This window comes from Cornus florida, unplaced genomic scaffold, assembly GCF_030987335.1.
Source record: "Cornus florida cultivar Cherokee Brave unplaced genomic scaffold, ASM3098733v1 CherokeeBrave_3.0.0_Hap2_Chr09, whole genome shotgun sequence".
Taxonomy (NCBI): domain Eukaryota; kingdom Viridiplantae; phylum Streptophyta; class Magnoliopsida; order Cornales; family Cornaceae; genus Cornus; species Cornus florida.
The window spans coordinates 70465398-70488436 of record NW_026775579.1 but is presented as its reverse complement, the minus strand read 5'-3'; the positions used below and the strand labels follow the sequence as shown (position 1 = coordinate 70488436).

At 34.9% G+C, this 23039-nt stretch overlaps 1 protein-coding gene across 6 annotated transcripts; it reads right to left on the bottom strand.

Annotated features, from left to right (window-relative positions):
- Window positions 1-1655: 1655 nt before the first annotated feature.
- Window positions 1656-15398, bottom strand: LOC132274295 (protein GIGANTEA-like). Of its 6 annotated transcripts, none has more exons than XM_059775547.1 (16): window positions 15145-15397; window positions 14013-14377; window positions 12783-12854; window positions 12562-12616; window positions 12296-12438; window positions 11825-12099; window positions 10555-10610; window positions 8035-8275; window positions 7804-7954; window positions 6411-6620; window positions 4721-6265; window positions 3797-3865; window positions 3287-3505; window positions 2778-2873; window positions 2140-2492; window positions 1656-2034 (listed from the first exon to the last, which is right to left on the bottom strand). In XM_059775547.1, the coding sequence occupies exons 2-15, from the start codon at window positions 14097-14099 to the stop codon at window positions 2193-2195; spliced, it is 3519 nt and encodes a 1172-aa protein (XP_059631530.1). In that variant the 5' UTR covers window positions 14100-14377; window positions 15145-15397; the 3' UTR covers window positions 1656-2034; window positions 2140-2192. The 6 variants fall into 6 exon arrangements, with proteins under 6 accessions (XP_059631530.1, XP_059631531.1, XP_059631527.1 ...); XM_059775548.1 differs by having other exon boundaries at window positions 4721-6277; window positions 14008-14377; window positions 15145-15396; XM_059775544.1 differs by having other exon boundaries at window positions 4721-6277; window positions 15145-15396.
- Between the last annotated feature and the right edge of the window lie 7641 nt (window positions 15399-23039).

Here is a 23039-nt window from a genome sequence, read left to right as displayed (position 1 = left end):
TGGTTAGTTACATAAACTAACCTAACATACAAGGTTAACCTAACACACCACACCCCTCCACTTATCATGATCTTAGGCCTTCCCACAAGGTTAAATCTATACCCTACACTTGTTAAAATCCTAAACTTCTAAGTGTTCTACCCAAAAGTCAACATATGGTCCAACGAAATTGTGACACTTGTCACACTTTTCAAAAATTACAAATTGGTCCCTCTTCTAAATATCTTACAAAATAATTGCAAAAAGATCTCTAAGACAAAATATCTCAAAAAGTTAATTACGCAAAGACCCCCCAAAAACGAAAATGTTTCCGAAGAAAAAATGCAATCATACCCCTAACTTTTCTACACAATTTAATTAGGCATTTACAATAAATTAAATTGAAGTGGATGCATGCGATGTCAGAAAACATTTTCGAACACAAAACTAAGGCAACGAGAAAAGAAATGAACAAATAAACAAATAAAATAATTAAATAGTTAAATAATTAAATAAAAAATTTATGTCGGAAAAAGGACAAAGATGACACGGTCATCACAGAGACCCCGTCAATGTTGGGTGTGAAGAGGGTTAGATGAACACAACGTTACCTCTGCATACCGAAAAATTGTGTGTGATTCAAACTCGTGACGTGCAGGTAGGGCCGGCCCTAGGACCAGGCGGTCACCTAATCCAATTTGGAAGGGCCTCAAATTTATGACACGGGCCTCGCATTTGGAAAAGGTTTATGTATAAAAGGTCTCGCATTTGAAAGTTTGCATAGAGCCTTTGAAAATTTTGAAAATCTCAAGGCCGACCCTGTCTGCAGGTGTCACAATGAAACAACCTTAATGTGGTACTAAGGCTCACCCTAAAAAATAGTTTGAAGTAGCTTGAATAAGCAAATGTCTTTGTAGCATAGCGGTTGCGTTGCTCTCCATTATTCTTGGGAGCCTAACTTCGAGCCTTCACTCCCCTTACTTGGTTGAATAATCATCTTTTTATGGTTATTTTTAAATTCTCGATAGTAATTGAGGTTTCAAATTGCAGTTTTTGGGACCTCTCGTTCAATCATCTTGTTAGCCTACTCAAAGGTCTCATTACATTCCAAATTTAATGCGGCTGATAAGATTCTCCTAGAGTTGCTTGATTATCAAATATGGATACGATTTTTACATTACTCAAGCCATTACCGAAAAGGGCTTTCCTAGTTTCCTTTATTGCCTTCCGGACAATGTTAGGAAGGTTTGAAACTCTGACGAATTTTTGTTACTTGTGTAATTTTTTAAACTATTCCCCCTTCAATAATTGGTTCATCTGGAAATTTATTCCAATATCTTGATTTTTCAGTAGATAATCGTAACATTTAATAATATTGTACATCCCACATTCCCACCTCAATGCATCTAATGGAACAGCACCTTCAGCCCCTCTATTCGGAGCCACATTTTCGAACAGAAAATGATTATTCTTTTACATAAACTAACTGCTCTCTAGACCTGCATTATCACACTTATTAATACCATTCTACCAAACAATGACCCTTACAAATATCACATCCTATACACAATAATATATTGTTTGCAAGTTTTTATCATGCCATACTCTGGATTTGGGAATTCTTGCCATTTGGGTATGAGACTGTTTTCTGCTTCCCATGTAATGAACTATTCAAGTAGGAAAATGAAAGCTTCTTATTATCCACATATAGATACAGATGAAGTTTATGCTTCTGGGCATGGTGAGATAACCCCCCAAACATTGGGTTCGCAACCCGTAAACTAATATAACTAGATCACAGAAATGGGATATTATATAGGTGACTGAGCTAAAATAAAAGATTAGGCCTCTTGCTATCAAAATAATCCTTTTTTGTCACAAGAATCCACATTATCGGGGTGATTTTCTGCCTCTAACAAACACGACTTACTTGAGCTGAACAAAAATTAACAGCACATAAAGTGTAATCATCCGTAGTTGAAGTTCTTTCTACCGCCTCACAGTACACCATCTTCAGTGGTTGAAAGATTTTAATGCATTTCTGTGGCTATGTACCTGGAAAATAACATAAATTGAGTTACTTCTCAGGCCGACTTGCATCCTTCTAGTGAATTTTATTCTTTTTTTCCTTTTCTTTTTTTCGTATTTGTAAATCCTTACTCGTAATGAATACAGGAGTGAACATAAAACAGCTGCCAAATGCTACGTTAATGTCAAATGGATATGGCACAGCCTAATTCCTTAGAGGCAGTATCAAGAAACTCAAGAGACATTCCACTTGAAAGTCGGCTATGAGCTTCCCATGTTAGGCACTTTACGATATCTGTTTGCCAGTCAATGACGCCTGCATTTAGGTGCTGATATGTGGGACTATGGATGGCTTTTGAATCCATTTGTTTATGACTGGATTTTATTGAACCAGTATGAAGAATATCACGAAGAACTGATGTGCTAAGAGCACGGACAAGAGCACTTGGATGAGAAAGGCATCGGGTCATAGCTGGTAGGCGACACTGTACACATTTGTCCAGGTAAATCATATCAGTATAGGTTTTTGCATGGACATTAAAGAAATTAAACTTTGGAATAGACCCTAATATTGGATCTTTTATGCCAACAATGGTTTTAACTCCTATCAGAGGACATCAGAGTAAATATTTCAAAAGAATCAGAGTAACATTTTCTCTTTTTCTTTTCCAATCTCATTGGAACATGTCCTCAGATGGGAGACTGACTTGTCATGTATACAGCATATTTTCTGATAACATGGAACAACTCCACTAAAGGTGTTTACTTACCTTCAACAAGTTTGAAAGGCCCTCTGCGACTGCCAACCCAGATTCTGCCCCCCACTCGAGCACTGGTTGGACTGCTCTAGCTGTTGCTTCCAGGAGCTGCTCATTTTTATGTTTGTGAAAATATTAATGTTGTGATGAATCACGACAAAGCACAAAAACAATAAAAAAAATATGCAATGAAATTAAATACTTATTAAAACCACACACCACACTGATTTAACGTGTTTCGGCTTATCGCCTACATCCACCGGTGAAGACAGCGAAACAATTTACTATGCAAAGAAGAAATGAGATGTACAAGTCTCTCAACAATTAATACAAATATGGGATAACATATATGGTACAAAGACTAGTTCTTTCAATATTATACCACAATTATTTCAAGGGAATAGAAAATTATAAACTCGATATACCACAGGTTGCTTAGGAACAGTAAGTTGGCAAAAAGACATGTTTATTAAAGTAAGAAATGAGGATACTGCATATTTACTAAAAGATCATAAATTTACCTCCAGCTGCGGTAGAGTGCATGCTTCTCCATCAACGAACATCCCATCTGTGGCACGCAAAAGAAGATCTGAAGCACTAGCCAAAATTATCAATGATTCCGGAGTATCATGATTTCTCAGCAGCTCCACAATCAGTTTCAAAATTCTCTGGTTGATTCTCCACATCTTCTGACCCCGATCGTCGTCTTTAGCAATCCAAGGCTGCAATTCCCTCTCAGACTGACAAGCATAGAAGGGTATGAAGGTGAGGAAACAAATGATTTGGTTATATAAAATAAATAAGAATATGGGGCTGCTATTGAACAACTGCTAGTGGCACCTCTGTCAAAATCAGGTAATGAAAAGAAATCGTTCATTTTAGCCATTTTGGAACGTATAAAATGTAATTTCAACTTTTCAATGCCTTTTTGTGTCCCTGTATTAGAACAGGTGGTGTGAAGGCAGTGACCGATAGAAAAAAAGAGCTGAATTTTATTTCAGTGAATAATTTAGAAAGGAAAAAATCTAGACCTGTAGAACAATAGCTGTAGCAGCTTTTCTTGGTGATGCTGATACGACATTGCATAGTGCATCAACCACCTGTTTACATATAGGTAACATGGTAAAAAAACCTTAGTTTTGAATAGAAGCAGAAATGGATTTAATGTCATATAACCTCACATCATTCCATGTACCAAATCTAAATATTTCTGAACTAAAATTGTGACTGTTCCGTTACATGTTCGCATTTCATATATATATATATATATATGCAATGACTTGTAAAGGAGAAGTGAAGATGATTATTAAATAAACAGAGTAGAATATGATCCTAAACCTGCATCATAACAGTGAAAACTTCAAGTCCACAATGTACACACAAATAAGTTAGTTGGGGTAAAATTTAATTAAGTGATCCCTCCACCAAATATAAAGAAGAATTCATAATCAGCATGGTTTCTTTTGGTTAACCTTACGAGCTAAAACTATGCTCCCTTGAACCACAAAATGTTTGATAACCTGCTTAATCTTTTTGGGTCCTACCAGATTAAATGCCACAAGGAACAACCCCCCCCCCCCCCCCCCCCCCCCCCCCCCCAAAAAAGTTATTAAAGAACCAAAAAGGAAAAGCCCTAATATATGTTCTTACTTTATAGGTGCACAATCATCCTAAAGAGGCTATTACCTACTGCTAGTCCCACCAATGCGAGGCACTAGGAAGGGTAGACTGCATACAAGCGCAACTCTGAAGTGCCAAATTTGTAAATGGTGGCCTAGAGATAAAACACAATTGAGTTTCTGTATTCATCTTTCCGTAAAGATATTTTTTAGAATTCATCAATGAAAAGAACATCATAAGCTATTAATTATTTTGTTTCTCATCGTCAATCATTTTTTATATGAATAAGAAACAAAAAGTTATTAATGTATGATAACAGAGATGTAAAAGATTACCATCCTCCATCCTTGCTGTGCAGAAGTGCTCTCTGCACTAGGTTGTGTTTCTGGGACTGCAATCAGCTTGTGCCAGAGCAGTGAAACAACTGAGAAACATAATTCTTGCTTCTCTGCCAGTACAGACCTTAGAAGAAATTGCGGACTGCAATTAAATCCTACTTGCCTGTCCATTGTGAGGAAGCTGGCCAAATCCAAAGCGTCTAATGGGAAACTTGTGATCTCTTTACCAGTTCTATTTCCTGTTCCTTCATTTGGATATGAAGCTTTCTCACGCTTAAGTGACGTTCTTAAATCAGCTGAATATTCATTCTTCAGTGCCAACAGTTGCACTGGTTCAAAGCAGCCAGTGCTTAAATATTTATCTTGTTTACTGCCATCAAGAGATACAGGGGTATCCTTCCAAACTGGTGCATGCATTAAGTGTGCTTCCAGTGGTTCTGCCTTGTTGACTATGGATGCAACAGTTTTGCTGTGAATATCAATAAGATCATAAAGTGAAGATGCCCTGGAGTGAATTTCATTATCCCATTTGCACCGCATGAAGACAGAAAGTGCATTCATGCAAGCCTTCGACTGTCTGAACAGTTCAGAAATATGAGCCGCAACCATAGCAGCAGCAACTATCTCATTTGAACTGTAACTCCACGAGGTTCCAACAGAGGATGGTTTCAGAGAAAAAAGTGCCTCCAGAATCGCCAATATCCTGTGAATATGATGAACTGCAGAACCAATACTATTTTGGAACTCACTGGAAGATCCATTTATTTTTGAAGTCTTGTTTGCATCCAGCACATTTTTGGGATCTACATGATTACCGCCTCTTGCAATCAATGGGAACAACTGAAGTTCACATGCAAGAGCACAAACAGCAGCTAGAACATAAGAATCAAATGCCGCTACAGGCCCCTGTTTTTTTGTTTTTCTACTTCCCATGTGTGTCTGTTTTCCGGACACTGCTTGCAAATCCTCACAGATTCCATCAGGAGGATGACAATTCTCATCTACTGGTCTCTTGCTACCGTTACCCTGAGCTTCATGGTTGACACACACAGTTAAAAAAATGAAAAGTAGGCGTGAAGCAAGCTCTACAGAGGCACATGATTCTAAAAATAGTGAATGAACCATTGAACGAAGCTCTGCCACAACAAGATTTTTGGAAGTAGACCCAACACCAGAAAGATTTCTTGTTTTTCTGCTTTCTTCTCCAGAGTACTCGGATCGAAATGTTCTCTGAAGTACTGCTTCAACAGTAGCAACAAATATTTTCATGAGACATGCTTCAGATGGACTTCCGCGAGGAAGATACTCCAGAACTTTAAGGAGGGGTATGTATAGGTTCCACGATAAAATGGGAGGTTGAAGTGGAGTTGCAACAATGATTTCAGGAAGGTCAACAGCTGACGAATTTAATGGAATAAGGCCATAAGCCGCTTCCCATATGGTGCATATTCTCCATTCAACCTCTGGTCCATGGACACAAAGCATTGATGCAATCCCTTGGGCGGTGGCCTCAATTGTTGATTCAGTTGCATGTGCTTCTATCTGGTCAACATACTTTACAGAAGGCAGTTGGATTCAGTACTAAACATCTTATATGAAAGAACTTCAAATTTAAATATATTGCTGAAGGACATGAGAAATCAATGCAAATAGTAACATCCAAACAATAGTTGCTGATGACTTGTACCTGCTTTCCGTAGGATGAAATATTGCCACCCCGAGGTTCATGTTGAACTTCAACTCCTTCAACTTGTCTCAGTGGAGGAAAAAGCAGTGCAGGCTGTGAAAGTATGCGAAAAAGAAGAGCAGCTGCAGCATCAGCAGCAATGCCTGCCCTCATGGACATTGCAATTCCAATTGGATGCAAGAAATGCAAATGCATCCAGTTCCTGGGAAGCTACACCATCAATGAAACAATCAAGACATGCATTTCGGGAAAGCTAAATCCATAAGTTGATTAATTCACTCCCATAACATTCCATCAGCTAAATCTCCTTTGATTGAATAATTGATCCAGCCTCTTGTTTGAAGAAACCCTCCAAGAAAGGTTGATCAATTTCAAAGGAAGTTTTCGTATCTAATTTCCGTTGATGAAAATTAACCTTAACCGAGACTCGAGCATTACATTTTATTGCAAACTTGAACCCCATACTCCCATAGTGCATATGCTGTGTACAATTTTGTTGTATAATTATATTAAATTGCTCAAATATAAATAGGATGCCCCTCAACCACCTTCCTCAAGAATAACTAGTTGAATATTATTAATGAATTGAAGTTTAGCTGCTCAGTTAATACTTTAAATTTATGATATTTTGGTGCTTTTCTGAAGAGCATGCATCAATGTACACTGAACAGTGTGTACTACCAGTTTAGGAACGACAATTTGATTTTAAGTAGATTAAAGCATGCATAATACATATGTATAACATCTTATGTTACAAATGATTTTGAGATGAAAAGTAGGATACTATCAGGTTAGTGACAAAAACAGAGAACATGGTTAGATAATGCCATCTCAGATGGTTTAGCAGCGGAACAAAGGCCAATAATCTCACCAGAAAATGGACGTAAATTGATGAAGTCGAAGATGCCGCAAGCACAGGAAGAAGGCTAGACTGTGATTTGAGGCTTCGATTCAATGAATTAATTGATTCTCTCTTACAAATTACCAATATCAATACAACAAAGGAACTTCCAATAATGTTCACATAGACCAAAGCCTGAGAATATTGCTTTCTATATCTCACTTCCACGTTTACCAATATCAATACAAACAACGTAATTTCCGATAATGTTCATATAGAGAAACACTTAACACTGTTGTTTTCTGTATATGGATCATTTGTTGAAGAAACCATAATTATATATTGCTAAATTCCTCATACTAAGTAGACTCTGTTTTTTGAAGTGTGAAACTTGATGCATCTCAAGCAACTATGTGGGAACTGACTAGCCATATTGCATCCCCAACCATGCTTGTAGGAACATACTAGAATACAAACTACTGTTAGGAATAATATCGCGGAAAACCCACTGCATCATGTGCTAGTGTAGAGAATGAGTCACAACCAACATACCCTCATGCCAGATGCATAATCCTCAGCTGCTCTAAGTAGTTCCACAAGTTGCACAGCAGCATCAAGTGCATCTGGAGCCCACGATGGCGGTGCTTCTAAAAGTCCAACCAGAAGTCTTTGGGTTGCACCTGGACTGGCAATTGCATAATACCTAAGAAGAATAAATGAAAAACTTAGAGTACCAGTTTTAGCTAGTTACACTACAATGAAGTGAGAGGTCCAGAAATTTACCGATGAAATAAACGAGCATAGGGCTCAAGAGCTGGTAGACCCGCAACAAGATGTTCGTCCATAGGTGTTGTTGGAGGAGGAAGTAGAAGTGCAGGAACAGCAGCTGCTGTTAAAGTAGCAGTCTCATAGCGAGCAACCTCCTCATCACAGACACTTAAGATAACACCAGCGCCATTAGCAACAGCCCACCTTGGAGTTGATGGCATGAGCTGGGGATGCTTTCCAGGTCCACGAGGAGCAGCTAACAGAAAATATATCCAAGTTAATTGAAGGTTTTCCTTGTCTCAATGTATATATCCTTGTCACTTTTGCATTAAGAACATAACAATAAGAGATTCCCTTTTAAGGCATAAATTCATGGTTTACATTCAAATTGAAATCAAGCTATACAAATAAAAAAGAATAAGTAGCAACATGACGAGATCCATGTTTAAACATAGAGAGCATTGAAATTTGACTAGTTTTGTTCTGGCAGATTAGAAAGAAATTGGTAAAATAAACAGCACCCGAAATATTCACAATAAAACTGGAAATGTTATTGTCTAACTGCCTGTGCTCATAACCTAGAAACACCAAGACAGCAAAGGAACCAACAGCCTTAGACTAAGCAAGTTTAAGTTGATTGTTCAGCGTAAATTCCATCAATAGAAAACAGAGAGTAGTTTAACTGGGTGCACATAGTACATAATACACTCCAGCTGAATTTTGATGATCTGAGAAGTGCTTAGGTATATGAATATCCAAACTGGCATTCTTGAGTCTCTTGTTTCGGTGTTCAAGATCATACTAAAGAGCTTAACAGATTTCTGGAAGCTCCTCTCTGATTGTAGCAAATGTCTACTTCTCAAGCATACAAGCAGCTAAAGCTGTTTCTATGAGGAATCTAATGGTGCTATGAAGATAAAGACAAGTGCTGTACACATAAAATTAAATAAGGATGTTCTTCTTTTATAACATATTTTTCCCTTCAGGCTGCATTTGGAGCTACAGGAAAATGGGCCTCATCAAAATCTTTTATAATACATACTTTAGTGACTATAAAATACCAACAGTGCCATAATATTAACAGAAAAGAGATAAAAAAAACATTCTCCGGTTTCTTTTTTTACATTAAATTTTTCATTTCAACAATTTAAGCCAGAAACTTCAGTTTTCTGCACTTCCACAATTAAGGGGTCTTTGCAACAGGAATGCTGAAATATGGGAGTAATGTTGTCAATGCTATCAACTTCAGCAGTCGTAGATAACCCACTAAGGGGGTACCAGAGATACCCAATCCACAAAGGAAATAAACCATAGCATCAAAGATAAAGATATCCTTCGATAATAATCTTTTTGGGGAGATAAAAGATGGATGCATAACTTATCGAGAAGATGACAATTTCCACTGAAAATAACCCACTTGCTAAGGTGAATAATACTGTTAGAGAGAAATATCTGTTGCAAGGATCTCGCTGAAGATGATAATCCTCAAGCCAGTTAAATAATTTATCACCGATAAATCATTAGACATATCAAAAGCGATAACAATAATAAAACTAATGGTGTGTGGGTAAGAAGGTCCAATTTGGTTCCTTCTTTTCACAATACCACCTCGAGCATAACTGTTAATAAGTTCAACTCTCCTCTGTGGAAGGTGTCACATGTCAACAAGCATGATGCAACAAACGTGAAGACGTATATCATGACATGTTGGGGTCACGTGTAGTGAGAGAATCATGTACCAACACCTTCCATAACCAAAGCACTCTTTTAAGGCTCTTATAGTGTAGAAGTCCAAAGGATGTCAAGAATGGTTCTGCAACACAGTTCCCACTGATAATGCTTTTCTGCAATGATTCTAGCATTCCTTTCAGTCCAATTCACACAAATCATAGCCAAAAACGCATCCCGATGAAGGATTCTAGAACTTTGCCTTGTCACATACCACAAGTCTGCATCAGACCTATAGCAGAACGTCTCACAAGAACACTAACTGATTCTGGCACTACTCCCAAGTCCCAACCAAATCATAGTCTAAACCATTTCAACTCTCCTCAAATGTGTTCAACCCTCGAAAAACCTCCACAAAAAAAAAAAAAAAAATCACTCATTGCTTGAAACAAAGCCGAAAACTACAGAAAGGGTAAACCCATGATTGCAACTCTCTGCAACTACAAAGTGCAGAGCATGCTAATAAGATGGTAATTATGGAGATGTGTCCAATATCACATCTTGGACAGTGTGTCATTCAATTAATGCATAAGGAATTCTGCAGACCTAAGTTTAGTTAGAAGACAAGTATTCAATCAAAACACTTGCTGATTAACTACATGGAATTTCAGCTCAAGCATTCTCATTCAACATTTTTGTCAACAGAGACTACACAACTATGGTAAATAATAAATAAATAAATAAAATAAAAATAAAATAACTCAATCTTAAACTGTGATACGCAATTCAAAGAACTAAAAAAACATACATAAAACAACAAAATTCACAAATTACGTTAATATACTCCAGAACAGAAACTCCACTTACCAATTGAAGGTGGCTTGAGTTCTCCTGCTGCATATTTTCCTAAAACACCACCACACCTGTTAATGCAGGATAAGTTCATGAGCTTCAGTAAGAAGGCCTCGTAGCACCAACTAGAAACATTAAAATATTCTGATTCCTCTTCAGCTTTGTTTTAGCAACAAAACATTAAATTACAATTTTAATCAAAACCACTCAAGTTTTTTTTTGTTAAAAAAAATCCCATTCCAAATCTCTTCTACCAGATCATGCTCATCTAAAATATTCAGTCAATAAACCCTAATCCAGATCCTAAAAAACTGATGACCCTCAAAGACCCAAGATCAATTCAGTATCAGAACAAATGGGAGAGTGCTTTACTCTCATTTTATACAACCACCATTCAAAATAGACCTTACAAATCTTCCTCATCTACATAAACTAATTAGAAGTCTACGCATAAAATATTAGCCATGTTTTTGAGGTTAATATGTTACCACTATCCTTCAATAATTCAGGTATCAAAAAAAAAAAAAAAAAAAAAAGGAAGAAAGCAAGCTTAGGTCATCATATTTGCAAATCGAGGCCTATACTCAAATTTTAGATGTAAAGAGAACATCTATAATAATCAGTTTTAAATTTTTTGATATGTATGACAGACATCCACATCCTAACCGGTGTTTGAACCCTCCAACTCCCACTATGGGGCGGTAGGGATCCCGCGCAAGCGAAGAGCTGAATAATTGTCTATTATCATCAATAAAACACAACATAATCCTCTGGACCTTTCTCTTAAATAAAAAATTGCATTTTATTTCCAAATTACTATCCTATCATACTGATGGTCATAGTCCTATTGCTCTCATCCAAGGTTTGTTACTAGACATGAAATGACATATGAGTCCACCAATGACAAGCACAACTGCTCATAGTTAGTAAGATAAGCGGTGCTAAGCTTTCAACAAGTGGCAAGCATGAATATAAGATGGAAGGTAACATCTATCAGGTTTGCAGTATCTATTATAACAAAACATTCTATCCCTTTCACTTTGAATCATGAACCCATTCAATTTTTCAGAGCTATCTTACGATACCAGCATGACTATTCAAGCTGGTCCAGTGTCCTATATATAAATAAAGTTTTAACCTGTGTAAATACAAAAAACATGTGATTCAACATATAACAAATAGTCAAAAAAAAAATTAAAAAATTTGCCTATCCGCAAGGATTACCAATGAAATAGTGTAACCTTTCTTACTAGCAAAACACCAAGCAATAAAAGAATACACTCACCAACGGAAGTAATCACTTCTAATACCCAAAGGTGAAGCAAGCAATATATCAGTAATCCAGGGAGACAATGGCCTTAACAGTTTCCTCTCGTGTAGTACAGGAGGTGAATGATAGGATTCCTTATCTACAGATTTGCTTGTGGTGGTCTGGCTCCCACTGCAGCTTCTATCTGCTTTACTGCACTGATGCTCAAACTTATAAATTGGGCGATTGTAAAGAGTTAAGATTCTTAAGATCTCTCCACATGCCATAGCCCACTGCTCAGAATACTCATTCTGTAGATCAAAAACATATTGTCAATATTAACTGTCCAATATTATTCATGGAGCAGATCACATGCTCCATTAAAAAATGGGAAATGTAAGAGAGATGTCAACCGTGGAAAAATAAGCATGGAATCCAAAAAAGTTAAATGTCAAATGCAGTTAAAGGAAAGTAAATGATGGAAATACAGTTCAGGTGTTTCCGTACCTCTCCACTTGGACGGACTAAGGAGATGAAAGAAGCAAATGGAGGAATACTCGGATCGTACTCCAGTGTACCGTCAATGATACAGGAAATAATAGGAAGAATGACAGCATGCCCATGCTCTGGATGGTGAAGAACAAACATTGCTGTAATTTAAAGATACATACAGAAGTCATTGTGCTGCTCCAACCAAGAAAAGAAGTATAATCTTTGAAATTAGGATTTAGAAGGGTGATTGAATTAATCAAAAAGGTGTGAAACACCATTACCCAAAACATCATCAAAAAGGCGTGTTTCCCTGGATGGATAATGGTTCCGGATCAGCTGTCAAAAAATATATATATCAATTAGCAGCATTTATTACAAGCATTTAAGTAGCCTCAACAAAATTAATACATAATTATTGTTGAAAGTGAGATTAGTTCAGCATCTATTCTGAATTCTACACAAAAAGAAAAACCAATTTAGATATAAACGCAAAATAAAATACCTCATCTAAATATTCTGGAAATTGTTCTGATGTGAACTGACCAAAATACTCAACATAGGCAGTAATTTGAGCCTAAAATGAGAGAAAAAGAAAGAAACTTCTGCATCATTAATAGCATGAATTTGGAAAGAGGTAGAAAGCTAAAAACAGGAAGAAAAAAAAAATATCAACTGAAAGAATAAGAAGATTCAAAACATCATGAGAGCTAACTACTTTGCCTCAAGGCAGAAACTATTGAATGTCATTGCCTTCATGCTATTAAGTATCATCTTAATAGAATGATTGAATGCCTGAAAGTGGGATTGGTTACTAAAGACTATATATACTTGAACACTTAAAGTGGACTACTTCTACACCTTTTTCCTGTATAACTCAACTCAATTCAATCCTTGAACTGCTCACCATGGCAGTTTTGGGAGGTTTTCTCTTTACCAACTTGATATCAAAAATACTTTAGAACACTGATCTTTGAGAAAAGGTATATACAAAACCAACTCTTGGCTATGTTGCTCAGGAGAGTTATACATGTAATTAGGTATTTAAACTGAATATATATATATATATATATGGACTTAAACACTCTCCTAAAGATTTATTTGAAATATATATGATGATCACATATATATATATATATATATATATGATGACATTGGTGACTGGAAATGTGTGGCAGGTATCAATTATCATAAAGTTCGCTTGAGCCAACGATTTTTATATGAAATTGTTAATGATACATCAACGAAGATTATTCTGATAATCAAAATGCTATAAATGTAGCATTTAGTCTCTCATAACAGAACCAAGCTGGCATATAGGGGTAGATTGCCATCTTTTTCCAGTTATGAGGAAATAAAATTATTTCAAACTATGATAAGTCCAATGGCCATTTAGATGACTCGTTTATTGAAATCTTTAGGAAAAGCAACTTCTATAAGTTATGTAACTACGCGAGCATGCTCGATATTTATGCTCCAACTTTGAGGGGTGCTGAGAGTTATACTTATAGTAGGGGCGAAATTTTAATTTCCTATTTATAAGTAAAGAGATTTAATAGAAGTTCCACATACAAACATTCAGACAACAGTTTGCAGAAACATGCATGTGTTGACATATATTACAGAAAGTTACACTAAAAACAGTTTCAGAGGCCATTACAGGTGTGATGGGTACCTCATACATTTTGAAGAACTTTTTTGAAAAAAAAAAAAAAATGTCAAGAAATTACCAGACCTTTCGTTGCTTTGCATCTTGCGGTGGGGGCCAGAATACAGAGGAGAATTGAAGACGGTCAATCCACCTTTCACATGAACTAGCCATATAAAAATCTTTGGGGCAAACCCTTTAGTTAAGCATGATGGCACCGGCAAGAAAAGGCATGAGCTTCCACTTTGACGGCTACCAATCAAGGATAAGAAGATTGTAATTCAACATCTTAAGTCCAAACAGAGCACTAGCCGAGCTTTCTCAACAAGGCACTTAACAAAAATGCATTGTTGTTATGACTCAGAAATAGACTTTTGCACCTCTCAGTCGCAAACTTTCCGAACTCAATAATTTTCCAGATAACATTTACTCTCCGTCGCACTGTGAAGTCACTGAAATAATCAATTTTATTAAAATTATGAATTCATTAAAAAAATGAATTCATAAAATGATAAATTAAATTACACTACTTTAATATTTTTTTTAAAGATTCCTAATTGGCTATAGTCCAAATTTGAATTCTATCAATTTGTAACTCCATTTTTTTGTCACAGAAATATAGGAAGTGAAGTTTCTAAGCAAACCATATGAAAACGTTCAAATAAAAGAAAGAAAAGTGCTTTAAAGCAAAATATTATCAAAATAGTACTGCTTTGTTGCCTATAAAACAAAAGGGGGAAAAAAAATCCAATTCTTGATTCTTAAAAAATATAAAAATTCACGAGAGACTAGCCCACTTCAAACAATTCACTGGAAAATCCAAAATTGGCTTGGAATCAATACAAATTACAAAACCAATGCTTGTCTGTTTAATTAAAGATGTTTATCAAAAAGTTTGAAACTACTTCAAAATGATAAAAAAATGGAATCACTAAAACTTCTGTTTGGTTCTTGAGAATATATACAAGAAGATAAACAACCAAGTTGCACTTATAATACCAACAAAAGGCAGAAAAAATAAATTAAAGTTGATGGTCTCAGTTGAATGTTATTGTATGCCTTCTTAGCTCTCACCAATGAGAATTCAAATGATTCATTTTCTTTTCTATATGAAAATTCACCATGAATCATCGACTCAGACGAAAAAAAAAAACACACACACACACACACACACACACCATAGATATATTGTAAAAAATATCTTAAAAAGAAAAAGTACCTGTTGGTTTATATGCCTCTGAAGCTATTAGAGATGGAACTTTTTCTGTGAAATTGCAAGATTGTGATAATAGGTTCGGTACTGTGATTGGAGAAGAGAATATTTTTCCGTTTGTAAAGATTATGAGTAGTAGTATGTATGATTTTGGGTGGAGAGAGGTTAGAGAGAGAGAGAGAGAGTCGAGAGGAAGAAAGTGAGAGAGAGAGAGAGATGTTTAGCTGCTCACGTGGCGATGATATTTTTCTGGTGAATGTCAAATTTATGTCAGATCTGTGATCATCATGCCATGTGCTATATATATATATATAGTATGTCCATCATATATTCATTCATATGCATCAAATAGTGAAGCATGGGAGGCAAGTACACTGTTAAAGTAGGTAAATTACCAAAATGGGCCTCAACACGTTGGATTAAAATATCTACCTTTTCCACCCTTGGCATTACTTAGATATTTTTGCAATACTAGGCGATTTGGTTCAGTTTGATTCGATCAAGTAAAACAAATTAATCATACTCAACAAGTGTAATATGGATGCGCCTTTTTCCCATACTCAATAAGTGGGAGGGAATGGAGCTATTTTTTGAGATTCTTCGGATATAAATTTTCAAGTTGTGATTTTTTGTCCGTTCCCAATTTTTAGTGTGACTATAGTTGAGGCTTTCTATTTTCGTAAAATAGTTTTGTGGGCGTTATCTGTCCCTTTTGCTCATGTTTGATTTGAATCAGACTTCTTAGTTGTGGTTAAGGCTGTTTTGGATATTGATCCAGGGCATGTAGACATTCATGTCATTTCCTTTGATATTTAGATGGCTCTTCGTTGGTTTGCCTCGACTCATCTTAGCCATATTCATAGGCATGGTAATGAGGTGACCAATGCTCTTGTAGCGCTTTCACGAAGTCATTTGCATCAGGATGTTGCTCTTGAATGCATTCCTCATGATATTCTTCTTTTAGCAGTTATGGATTGTATTTCTTAGGTTGTGCTGCTTGTTTTTGTTGTTTTGACGATGTTTGCCACGATAAAAAAAAAAATTAAATTAAATAAATAAAATAAATAAATTAATCATAATGAAGCAAGTTGATTTGTCGAAATCACTTAAGTCAAACTAATCACAATTGTATAAGATCAATTTGGATTGATTCAATTTCACAAATATTGAGTTTTATTATCCAACTAGTAGTTTTAATAATAGTTAGGTTTACTAAATTCAAGCTTAAGTTAAGGCCAATTTTGATGACCTTCATAAATTTTTGGCTCTAGTTCCTACTCAACAGTGCATTTCTAGTTTCTAAAATCAATATATATATATATATATATATATATATATATATATATATAACTTTTGTTGAATGTCTAATAAAAAGTTACTAAAAAAACAAATAGAGCTTTTTGACCACGACTAGATAAACTATATGAATCATATTCTTTTATTTTGTTATATCTAAAGTCATAGTCTCAGTCACATATTATCACATCATTTCTTGCTAACTCTACTCTGATTAATTTAAGAAAAGTTTTCATCTAATTAATTAAAAATAAATATATTTATTATGGTTCAATTTGGATTGATGTGTTTTTGTTTCATTCTCTCTGTTTTTTACCGCTAAATCGTGACTTAAATCGATCTTAACTGTTACACTACTTCTTAAATCAATATTGTGTTGTTGATCCACTTAACCAATGGGTTTAGTTTTACGTAAACCATAACTATGTGATGATTCGAAACTTTTAGGTATAAAACGACAATTATTTATTGACAAATAAGTAAGAGCAAATATTTCGACCAATGGCACCATGTGAATATTGTATATTTTGCACTCTCTTTTCGAAGTTCACGATTTTTTTCAAAATGTGTCTACAAAGTTAAGATACTCGTCCATACATATAAATGTCAGAAACTTCTCCCCCAGGTGATATAAAACGGGCAATGTAGGATGTGGGATCCAGTGTCCTCGCTACCCTAATCCACATGGCTTGTGCACGTTCCCCCATTTCTAGATGAGGATCGTTTTGAATACCATCTGTTAGGACCCTCCTCGCATAATGTACATATTGTTCGCTTTGCACATTCTCCTCTTGGTACTCATGATTTTTTTCAAAATGTATCTACAGAGCTTAAGTTAATGAGTCCCCATATATAAATGTCACGAGCTTCTTCTCCGGAGAACGTGGAAAGTCACAGCAAATATAACATCAAGCTCCTTTAATTGTCTCTCGCCCCTGTAGTAATTACATCAATATTTGTCATGATGTCTCTTAATCCATCCAATACAAAGAAACTTAACTTTTAGAGTGGTTAAGAATTTTTTTCTTTTAGGCTCCGTCTAATTGGATATAAAATATTTTTTAAAAAATATTTTTTTATTTTTTATTTTTTGGTGTTTGGTTGTCATAAAATATTTACAAAGAAAAAAAATATTAAAATTTAACGAAAATAATTTATCTAACAATTTTCGAGAAGTTATTTTACATGCCCCTCAACCTCAACCTCGATATAGACCTTTTTCAAACACCGACAAAGTAAAAATAAAAGAATATTTTACCTGAAAAAAAAAAAAAAAAAAATTCAAAAAGAATATTTTACGTTGAAAAAAATGGAGCCTAGCCCAACCCAATTTTGTTACCAGCTTTTAACTCGTTTTAAAGATTAAGGTTAGGCAAGGATTGAAAATTCCCAATATGAACATAATTGGAGTTGGGTTTCATCAATTGAAGTGTAAGACCCAAAAACAGGAATGTATTTCAAATATTTATCGATATATTTATAATTTTACACATTATATACATTTATAATCTTGACCATTTTCTTTTTTCCTTTTCTTTTAATATTGATTTCTTGTATCATAAATTTTTGGGAAAAAAATTCTTGTTAGTTTGTTATAATTTTTCACACACACACACACACATATATATTATTAAAGAGGAGTAAACCATCCAAGGACGGATTTTTTATTTTTATTTCTACATTAATATACCTTATTATTTTATTCATTTTGATATATATATATATAATTACACTATTACCCCCTCACACACAATTTTCTGAGTCAATCCCTGAAACCATCACAATGTTAATTAGAGATCAAGTCAATTTCTTCCCAACTATAACCCAATCTCAACCCATGTTACAAACATTTGAATATGGATTGAACTCTAGTCGATGAGTTTGTGTTATAAAATTGGGTAAATCACACTGACCTCCCTTGAAGTTTGAACAAATTACACAAGGATATAATGTTAGGCCTTTATTACTTGACCTCCTCTAAAAGTAGGGGTGAAAAATTATGACATGACACGACAACACGACATGAATATGGCACGAGTTAAAAAAGTTTGGGTTTGGCATAAACAGGTTTGGGTCATAAAAAGGTTGACACGATTAACCCGTTTACTTAATCGTGTCAGGTTAGGGTTGAGGGGTACAACCCGTTTATGACTCATTTAACTCAACAAATTATAATCGTGAATATGACCTATGTAATATATTACATATTTAAACCTAATATATTACATGATAGTTAAGTCATTTCAACATAAATCTTGTCTATACCTTATACTTTTTCTTTTTCTTTTGAATATTTGGGTTAATTATGACAATATTTTTCTATTATTTAGTATTTGATTAAATATTAAATGTCTCGTTTTGATAAATAGATCATTAAACGGGTTAACACATTTACATATTTAATAAACGGGTTAGGTTAGTGCCCAAGATTCTTGACACGATTAATAAATGAGTTGGGTTTGAGTTTATCTATTTAGTATAATACCCTTACATTGACATGACACGAGCACGACCCACGAATACGAATTGCTACCCTTATCTAAAAGTGTGAAATGTCTTTCACATGCTTATCTAATTTAATAATAGTTTCATAAATATATATAGGGCAAATTTCATGAAACCCCTAATACTATCAGGTTTTTTATCAAATACCCCCAACCTACTTTAGAAAACCCCCAGCACTATGAAAATTGATCATATTGCACCATGTTTGTGATAAAAGGACGAAACTACCCTTCTGATATACCAAATCAATTTCAAAAGTCAGAATATGTATTTAGCCAATTACTAAAATACCCTTGGCAACATTTAAGTCACCACAGCACAAAACAATGGTGTTTTTGCCATCATCCTCCTTCTAACACTCCTCCCTTCGTCTGTTGCCCTCAATTTCCTCTTCAATTCCTTCAATGCCACCGCCGACCTCAACCTCTACCTCACCGACGATGCTTGGCTCGAGTCCTCCACCATCAAACTCACCAACGACTCCAACCAGTTCTCAATCGGTCGAGTTTTCCACCGATCTCAAATCCCAATGAAACCCACTTCCAATTCCACCACCATCTCTTCCTTCTCCACCTTCTTCGTCTTCTCCATCTTACCGGAGATCAATTCCAGTCTCAGCTTCGGCCTTACCTTCGTCCTCTCCAACTCCACCTCACCCCCCGGTACCATCTCCGGCCAATACTTCGGCCTCTTCTCCAAAGCCACCGTCCTCACCGTCGCCCCCCTCCTCGTCGTAGAATTCGACATCGGCCAAAACCCGAAATTCAACGACCCATATGACAATCACAATCGGAATTGACCTGAACAAAATCGAATCGGAGGTCACAATTAGAGCTGGGTACTATAACTCCACCAATAGTAGTGATCCCATCCCTGTAGATATGCGAAATGGGCAGAACATACATACCCGGATTGAATTCGATGGATCAAATTTTGAAATCAACATCACAATCGCTCCAACTGGGATGGCTCGGCCTTCCCGGCCATTGCTTACCTATAGAGATCCAATTATAGCAAACTATGTCTACTTACCTACAGAGATCCAATTATAGCAAACTATGTCTTTGCAGATATGTTTGTTGAGTTCTCTGCTTCGAAAACCACTTTGATTGAAGCATAGAGGCTCCTAGCTTGGAGTCTCAGCGACACTGGTCTTGCCACAAACATCAACACTACCAATTTGTCCATTTTTGAGCTTCAATCATCATCCTCTTCGCTCTCTCCCAGAGCTATATTATATACACATATACATATAATATATACACACAAAATGCGGTCGTTTTGTGCTTTGATGACTTAAATGTCACCAAAAGTATTTTAGTAATTGGTAAAATACCTATTCCGACTTTTTTAATTGATTTAGTATATCAGAAGGGTAGTTTCATCCTTTTATCACAGACATGGTGCAATGTAATCAATTTTCATAGTGTTGGGGATTTTGTAAAGTAGGTTGAGGGTATTTGATAAAAAAAAAACCTGATAGTATTGGGGGTTTTATGAAATTTGCCCACACACACACACACACACACGAGTATATGTTAAACCAAAAGACTCTTTTACTTTTCTTTTTTTTTTTCCATCTTGTAAAGACATCTTTTTAGGGTTTGATTAGGGTTAAATAATCTTATATTTGTAAATGACAAATATATATATTACTTTGTGAAATTTAATAATATAAAATTGGTATGAAAAATGATTTTTTGCACTTCAATGGCATTTTGTGGTATATTTGTCATTTGGTGACAAAATATAAGATTATTGAGGTCTTTTAACACAAGAAATGACAACTTAGTAATTTTTTGAATTTTCATTGCCGACATGGGGTAAATCCGAGAGAATGTCAAAATAATAAAAGTCAAATTATTTATAATGCATAATTTGCCAAACTTTAAGAGAGGAAGATCAATGAAATTTATTCTAAAAATTTTGATCCCTGCTAATGCAACTCCAACCTTTACTACTCTCTCTCTCTCTCTCTCTCTCTCACTACGTGGAATGACACCACTGATCATCAAATTACAAAAAATAAACGGCCCTCCCTCTCTCTCTCTCTCTCTCTCTACGTGGAATGACACCACTGATCATCAAATTACAAAAAATCAAACGGCCCTACACATGTGATGAACAGAATTACCTGCTTTAAGAAATGGGAATGTTATATTCGATCACTGTATATATATATATATATATATATATAATTGTGTGTATATGAAACTTTAATTAATGGAAGAGGGACCCACACACATGGTTATAAGGTTAGTTGATCTAATCTGATTGGCTCATGAATATAAGCCTCCAAAGAGTCTAGTTGGGAACCCTTAAAACCCTAATCAATAGAGTATTGGAACTGAAAAAAAAAAAAAAGAGAGAGAAAGAAACCGGTGAGAAAAAAGAACTAGAGGGTAAATTTGTCTAATTATAAAAAAAAGATGTTTATTATAAGACTGATACATTTGTAACTAATCATTAAATGGTCACTATATAACATTTAAGTATTAGATTTGGTTTATCGTTTTTAGATTTTGAGAACACTAAAGAGTAATTTTGTTTGACTTTGATAGTTAAAAACTAATTTTCTCAAAAAAATAAAATAAAATAAAATAAAAAACTAATTTCGTAGTTCCATTTTCACAAATCTCACATTTATTTTGCTCAAAGTTGACAATCATAATTGATACAATTAGTACTTAGTACATTTAAGGAAACACAAACTATATTACTGTCATATCAGCTGAAAAGAAAAATATAAGCGCATCCCCCTTATTGAATGTAGATATATAATGTACTGTAGTTTATATATAGATAGATGTCTGTGAAAGTTATTATGAAGATGCCAACTCAATGAGAATGTTTCAATGAATATGGCAGTTGCTATATTCAATGAACACAGACTAGTGGGTATGTCCAAATGTCTGGGGTCCACAAGTTGATTATGTGTGTGTGTGTGTGTGTGTGTGAGAGAGAGAGAGAGAGTGATATTTCCTTGGGCACGAAGGTATATAAGCAAAAAAAAATTCCCATACATTTGTAACACTAATACTTGAAGGATCACCTATTTTTTTTTTTTTTTTTTTGGGTAATTTCGTTTTAGTGAGTGAATTTTGCTATTACAGCTAATAAAATGTTAAGGCTCTGTTTATTTGGGCGTAAAATAATTTTAAAAAAATATTTTTTTATTTTATGATATTTGGTTGTAATAAAATATTTATGAAAAAAAAAATATATTAAAATTTAACAAAAATAATTTATGCATCAATTTTCGGCAAGTTATTTTACATGCCCCACCCGATGGACTCAACTTCAATCTCGACGTAGACATTTGCCAAACACCGACAAAGTAAAAATAAAAAAAAATATTTTTCAAAAAAAATATTTTACGTCAAAACAAACGGAGCCTAAGTTTCGCTACCATCTTCTCACCGGTGGAATTACACTAAAATTCACCATTAATGGTAATGAAATTCACTCACTAGAGTGAACAATGAAAAAAAACCGTAACTTAGAAAAGATTTTCTTGCAAAAGCTAATATTTTGGAATGGTGCTAATACTCATTATTTTGAATGTGCGGGGCAATTATTTTGAGTTGACGGCACCGATAACCAAACCTAGTTTAACACAACTTGAGAGTCGAGACTTAAGGCGGATTTTTTAGTACTCCTATGGTCTGTTTGGCAACTACTTTTGCTTCGTGTTTTTTATTTTTACTAATGTACTGTAGCGAAGTAAAAACACAAAGCATATTTGGTAACGTTTGATATAATTTGAATCGAAACACTTTTGAAAAAAATTTTAAAATCGAAAGCACAAAAATTATACTTTTGGTTGCTTCCACACCGTAGTAAAACACTGTTCAAAAAAAAAAAAAAAAAAATGTTACAACAAATTTACATTATTTAACAAGTTTCGAAATAGTATTGAACACATTCTAAAGCAAAAATACTACTTCTACTTTAAGTCAAAGCAAAAGCTATTACCAAATAGGCAATTTCAAAAAGAGCAATACTATGCATCACGAATTATAATTCAAGATTTAATCTTGAATCTGATATAACGATTACTAAAAAAACATTTATGTCTTATATTTTAATGTATTTTACAT

Bases quoted from the DNA above. Each gene is read 5' to 3' on its own strand.
- LOC132274295 (XM_059775544.1), bottom strand. From the start codon at position 14,099: ATGGCTAGTTCATGTGAAAGGTGGATTGACCGTCTTCAATTCTCCTCT. The intron at 12,855-14,012 runs GTCTGGTAATTT...CTCTCATTTTAG, and splicing joins AAGATGCAAAGCAACGAAAG to GCTCAAATTACTGCCTATGT. The intron at 3,506-3,796 runs GTCTAGATTTTT...TATGCTTGTCAG, and splicing joins CTACAGCTATTGTTCTACAG to TCTGAGAGGGAATTGCAGCC.